The 6,168-nt window shown below is 40.4% G+C and overlaps 1 protein-coding gene across 1 annotated transcript; it reads right to left on the bottom strand.

Annotated features, from left to right (window-relative positions):
* Positions 1-1,260: 1,260 nt before the first annotated feature.
* On the bottom strand, positions 1,261-4,927 carry LOC117429269 (troponin I, slow skeletal muscle-like). Its single transcript, XM_059004257.1, has 6 exons — positions 4,779-4,927; positions 4,151-4,282; positions 3,716-3,805; positions 3,364-3,540; positions 3,086-3,194; positions 1,261-2,420 (listed from the first exon to the last, which is right to left on the bottom strand). The coding sequence occupies exons 1-5, from the start codon at positions 4,785-4,787 to the stop codon at positions 3,090-3,092; spliced, it is 513 nt and encodes a 170-aa protein (XP_058860240.1). The 5' UTR covers positions 4,788-4,927; the 3' UTR covers positions 1,261-2,420; positions 3,086-3,089.
* Between the last annotated feature and the right edge of the window lie 1,241 nt (positions 4,928-6,168).

Here is a 6,168-nt window from a genome sequence, read left to right as displayed (position 1 = left end):
TCTAACGATTTTCAGGGTACATTATTTAAAATAAAACAAACACCCTATTTTAGACAACCACTCTTGATTGTGGATAAGTGTTCTTCTACTTCAGAGCAAGCGGTCTTGTATAACAGGAGACAATCTAGTCAGCAGATTTTATAATTAAAAATTGGTTCTTGAGGTTCTGGACCATAAGCCACTGCTTCATGGACAATCTTTTTACTGGTAGATTTGTTGTTCCTGATCACTAGATTACAGTCCAGAACAACTTTCCCCCAAACTGTTGTACCCCAAGGTCATTTCATTTAGTATCTAGAGTGCTTCTAACCAGGGGTGTTTTTTTTAATATGGGTTTGGGGGTGCAAACACCCCACTTAATATTACTACTGCACCCCACAGAACATTTGAAAAATGGACAAAAGTTGCTCTCCACAAAGTTCCACCTCTGGTTTAATTAGTAAGTAAGCTGGATAGTCTGCTGATAATACTGAGTTCATCTACAGTTTGCACTGCTTACTTTTCCATGTCTGAGTACCGTGGTGCTTAAGGTAAGGAGCCTGATGGTGTATAAACAGCTTTTCAAGCCTTAAGAGTAGAGCCAGGCACAGGTGATTTGCATGTCAGTTAAATCAATAGCCATGTGCCTCAGTGTTATAGTATATACTTATAGGAGGTGTAATGCATGTAAATGTGCAGCAAACCAGATTATTCAGACAAGTGCTGTGAAACATACAGTGACTCCGTTGTTAGCTAATCACCTAATCGCCACTCACCATCACTAGCATGAGGGCACTACTGAATTTAACAGTGCACAACGAAAACTGGAGCATGTATCTATTCATATTAATAATCAGCAATATCAAAAAGTTAAATGTACTGCTTAGGTCCAGTCGTACTACCAGAGCACTACAGACACTAAGAAGTAGACGGAGTACAATAGGTAGGGTTTGTACTTAAGTACTACCAGGACTTTACTGATTGTTAACTGACTGCTTGGTTTCTGGCTGTACTAAGTGCAGCAGTATTTAGGAGTACAGTACAACAGTAATAAGCTTAGTTGTGGTGCCTGGTTGTTGTAGTGGTGTATTAAGTTGTAGTTGCATATACTGTGGTATCATAGCTTTGGGGTGGTCCACACTGTTAAAGAACCCTGTTCTTGTCATTGTCTTGTCATACATTGGATTTGATTCATAATTGGGGGGGAGGGGGGTAGTTAAATAATGCATGTGATGCATTTGCTTAAGGTACTGCAGTGAAAAAAAGGAAATACAAAGATGATTTTAGAAGAAAAAAAACTCAACACATTTTATTATTGCTGTATTATGCAGACAGAAATTCCCTTGGTGTAACATTTGGTCATAGCTACGCTTTATTTGATCAGATTAGCTGAAACAAACAGTGACATTTCAAATGTTCACCAATAGCAGATAGTAGAGAGAAAAGCAACATTGTTTCAAATGAAATGCCGATAATACCAAACTGCCATTTGAGGGTTGCTGTAACATTCTTACTGGAAAACACACATAGCCAGCACTTAAATCAATAGTCCTTTTCTAAAAGACCCAGATTAAATCATAATGATCTGCCAAAGTCGCTACGGCGCTATACAAATAGCAATAGAATATAGTGCTGCCATGGCTATGGCAGCGCTCTAATCAATTTATTTCAGGTCTAAATGTCTTCCTGTAAGCTGGACATTCTGCTCCTAACAATCTAAGATATACTATGACCAGTCTTTACACTGAAACAGAGGGCTGTGTTCTTAAAAGCACGACTGTGTCAGTGAATGTAAAGGGACTGCATTTTACTGACACAATAATGACATATGAATGAAGCCCCAAGACAGCTAAATTTCCTTTCTGTGAAATTAGAGGGCAACAGTATCTAGTGTCAGCTGTCAAACACAGTGCAAAGCTTACTGGTTGATGTTTTCATGGTTTATGTCCATTGTGGGCAGCAGTGTGGAGTAGTGGTTAGGGCTCTGGATTCTGGACCGGAGGGTCGTGGGTTCAATCCCCGGTGGGGGGGACACTGCTGCTATACCCTTGAGCAAGGTACTTTACCTAGATTGCTCCAGTAAAAACCCAACTGTATACATGGGTAATTATATGTAAAAATAATGTGATATCTTGTAACAATTGTAAGTCGCCCTGGATAAGGGCGTCTGCTAAGAAATAAATAATAATAATAATTACATTGGACAACCAGGATAAGCAACTCCCTGTCCTGGAAACAGCAACCAGTTCAATATTATTCTTGGGTGCAGTCCCCACTGATAACAGACCTTATGATAAACAGAATATAAAGCAAACACACAGCAGACGAAGCATTTTTTTTCCAACTAAAGACAGATTTTTTTAAAAATATCCACTGTATCAATTATACACAAGCATAGGTTCAATACGTCAAGGTCCACCCCAGGTTTCACCCCACGCTATCTGAAAAACAAAAACAGAATTTTTAAATGTATGTCAAATTAAATGGAAAACATGTTCCTTCAAAGAATACTCTTGGGCCAACTTAATTATTAATAGTGAATAACTGATGCGAAACTTATAACTTGTGGACAGCCCTGCATTTAGACAGCATTAAATAAAAATATATTTTCATAGTGTGTGCACCACCTTTAGGGTGGCTCCTAACACAGGCCGCTTCTGCAAATGAGACATGCCTCTGCAGGTAGTGCCTGTGTAAACATTCATAAATAAAAAATCTATTTGCTAATGCCTGTTTTATTGAGGACAGACTGGAGTAGACCTGAACAAGCAGATTTCAGTTTCATTCAGCTTTAAAAAAAATCCTGATGTGTTGTTTTCTGAAAACCACATTGAAATCCGAAGACCAGAATTCTTTAGTGTGAGTAACCTGCAGTTACGTACCATGTATGACAACATAATACAAATAATATAAGTGTTATTTAATAAATCGGCAGCACATTTTACCTTAGGGCCTGTCTCTAAGCAAGGTAGGATTGTTGTAATGAGGCTGGTATAAAAATAGCCACTGTTCGGATCATTAAAATGAGGCTGCTCCCTGCAATATCGCAGCCCCATCCTTGCTTCGCCACTGAGACCTGACAGATTAAAAGATGTCAGCTACTCACCCTCCTATTGTGGGGGAACAGATGCAGCATCAAACATTTTCTTCCTGCCCTCCATCCCAGACATGGCTTCCACATTCTTCCTCCAATCACGCACCTCCACTGGTCTTTCCTGAAGGACAGAGGGGTGAGACGGGTCAGGGAGGTGGACTGTTAATCCGTAACTCTAAAGACTGCTTTAAATTTTACGATTCGGAGGCAAATCTACAAGAATAAAACACCACCCTGATAAAGCGTTCTGCTGCTCAGTGACACAAGAGGCTTTCCATCAGTAGCCCTACCTTCTCAGCATCTTCCTTTTTGACAGACTTGAGGTTAGCTCTGAGGTCCATGGAGACCTTGTGCTTGGAGCCCAGCAGTGAGCGCAGGATGGCGTCTGCAGAGACCCGAACTCTCCTGAGATTGGGACGCTTGAACTTCCCTCGCAGGTCGAACACCTTCAAATTCAGATCTTGGATCTGATGAAGAGGGGTGAAGCGAAACATTTACAGGGTTTTCTATTCTATGTATATTGGTCCAAATTAATAATAATAGAAAAAAAACTGCATTGGCGCGTAGCAAAACTTGGAATAAGTAATTGAATGTGTTACAGGTGGTGGATTTGAAAATGGAACATTTGATCCCAGCTCATACCTCTCTGGTGTTGTGAATGACTTTGGCCTCAATGTCGTACCGCTCCTCATCCACTATATCGATTTTGGAGTGTAGCTCCCGGCACAGCTCCTGCAAGGAAACGTAACATTGATACAGACCGGTAACTTAGTTAGCAGAACAGTGTGGTTGAATTCAAGCCAGAAAATGTGTGACTGTCTTTTTCTACAGCCTTCAATATTGGAGTACACCCAACCTTCTCAAATTGACTGGCAGCTAAACAGCATTGCCCAAGAATACATTGTGTGGGGCTGCAACTCAAGCTACTCCCTGCTCAAAGAGATATAGAAGAAAACAAAGGAATCAATACTACTGGAATTGCAAGGAAGCTATACCCATATGCTTTTTCCCTTTTTCTCAATACAGTATTGTGTTGGGGCTGAAGAAGTTTATCTGCGATGGCTCTGGGTTGCTCACCTGCAGCTCTCTGAAGGAAAGGCCGCCAGTGGTCTGCGGAGGGACTCTCTCTGTCAGATAACGCTTCTTCTCCTCCTCCTTGTCAATGATCTCCTGCTCAAGAGCTTCTTTTGCCCTGGCCAGCAACAAGCTCTGCACAAGGGGAGGGGAAGGGGGGACTCTTCATGAACACCATTAACATAGGCGCCAACTCCATGGGTGCTCCGGGGCTCAAGCACCCATGGTGAAAAATAAGCCGGTGCTGAGCACCCACCCCATGTTTTATGTGATAAAGGTGATTAATGATCTGTTAAAAAATCTGACTTTCAAAAAAATGTCCTCCATAGTGCAAATACAGTATACAGTATAGAGTATACTATACAGTTTCGTCAAACTGCAGTGTGGGTACTTCTCAATCAGAACTATCGGAGCTGTTAAAAAGCAAAACGTTAAAGTCAATCAAGTAATGGAGTTTTATGTGACTGATTTCAATGTGCAGAGATTAAAACATCATCGGGAAATGCCAGCCCCTATGCCATTGAATGCCTGATCCATTCCACTGCCGTCATTGTTAACGGAAAGTTAAATAAGTCAATTGTCTTGTAGCAGCTATACGGTTCCTGAATCCAGTTCATGTTTTCGCACTCACCTTGAGCATCAGCTTGCGCGAGGCAGTGATCTTGGATTTCCTCTGTTAAAGAAAAGTAAATAGAACCTGTGGTTAAAAAGTTGCACTTGAGTCCTTTTTTAAATCCATTGGTTGCTGGACAGTACAGCTGACCCAAATCCTTAGAAATACAGTGATCTGAGTTTAACGTCTAATGTGTTGCTTGCAACATTTGGCAGAGGCAAGACAGTAATATGCTAGTTACAGAATATAAATGTATAATGACAAGCAAGTAAATACTTTTTAATAAGGCTGTATTAAATATTATATATTGGAAGATAAATTGATAGATCTTACCTCTTGACTGCAAAGGAATTGAAAGACAAACAGTTTATTATCAATATAACAACAAACAAGTAAAGAAAACATTACATTTTACAGGAATGCCATTACAATACCTAGGTATTGGAACAACAGTATCTATCTAACAGGCGTTCTGCTGGTGCTATCTAGTGGCTAGATATTGTAATTGCAGTTTTGTTTTAAAGAATATTTTAGAACAGACACCAAGGAAATATATGTGATTATTTTCCTGCATATCCTACTGTACCTTGGCTTTCCTCACCATTGTAATAATGTCTGTGGTGTGCTGTGTATAACAATGAATATAAAATGGACTTGCATACTTACTTTTGCTCAGGCATCCTGGCAGCTGAGGTTCACCCTAATGAGGAAAAAGAAAATCAGTGCCTCAGTAACACAGTTACATGCAATTCTTTGACAAACGTTTCAACCAGAAGTCTTTCTCAATGACTAATTTCATATATCCACATAGTCTACTACTGAGTGACTATTATGAGAATCTCAGCGATCCTTCCTTATGTACTAATTTGGGTAGTCTGCCTGTCTTGTCATTGTATCTTTCTTACAGTATGTTTGTACGTCAGATATTATTTAAGTGTATTTAGGTTTCCTTATCTTCAGTGGACTCTTATCAGGCTGAGATAGCTGAGTGCAAGTGCAGAGAAGCCCGATACTGTGTCGCCTCTGCATAGCTTATCTGGGACACTTCATTAATGTGACAGGCAGCACTCCCAAAAAGGAATCTTAAAAGCTCTCACTGAGGGTGGCGATGATGGAGGGTCGCAAGCATTCAGAGAATTCCAGAGAGATAACAATCCCTTTCTCCGGATCATTGGAGCAGCCAGCCAGCGAGAAGCCCACCAGCTCTGTGCAGGACAGCACTCAAAATAGGCCTTTGTTTTACCTAGCCCTAACGAGCCAAGGTATCTTCTCATGCTGGGAAAATACCAAACTATCGCAAAACTTCTTTCATCCAAATGAAATGGGAATTGACTGCACATCGATTTGTTTTATATGATAATAGTTCCAGAAATAATTACAGTACCACCCCTGTACCTATTTAATATAC

Source organism: Acipenser ruthenus, chromosome 29 (assembly GCF_902713425.1).
Source record: "Acipenser ruthenus chromosome 29, fAciRut3.2 maternal haplotype, whole genome shotgun sequence".
In the NCBI taxonomy this organism is placed as follows: domain Eukaryota; kingdom Metazoa; phylum Chordata; class Actinopteri; order Acipenseriformes; family Acipenseridae; genus Acipenser; species Acipenser ruthenus.
Note: the sequence above shows the minus strand (reverse complement) of the source record. Positions and strands in the feature narration are given on the sequence as shown.

Coding starts and splice junctions, on each gene's coding strand:
- LOC117429269 (XM_059004257.1), bottom strand. Junction 3,806..4,150: donor TTTCCTTCAGAGAGCTGCAG/GTGAGCAACCCA, acceptor GTTTCCTTGCAG/GAGCTGTGCCGGGAGCTACA. Junction 3,541..3,715: donor TCATTCACAACACCAGAGAG/GTATGAGCTGGG, acceptor CCTCTTCATCAG/ATCCAAGATCTGAATTTGAA.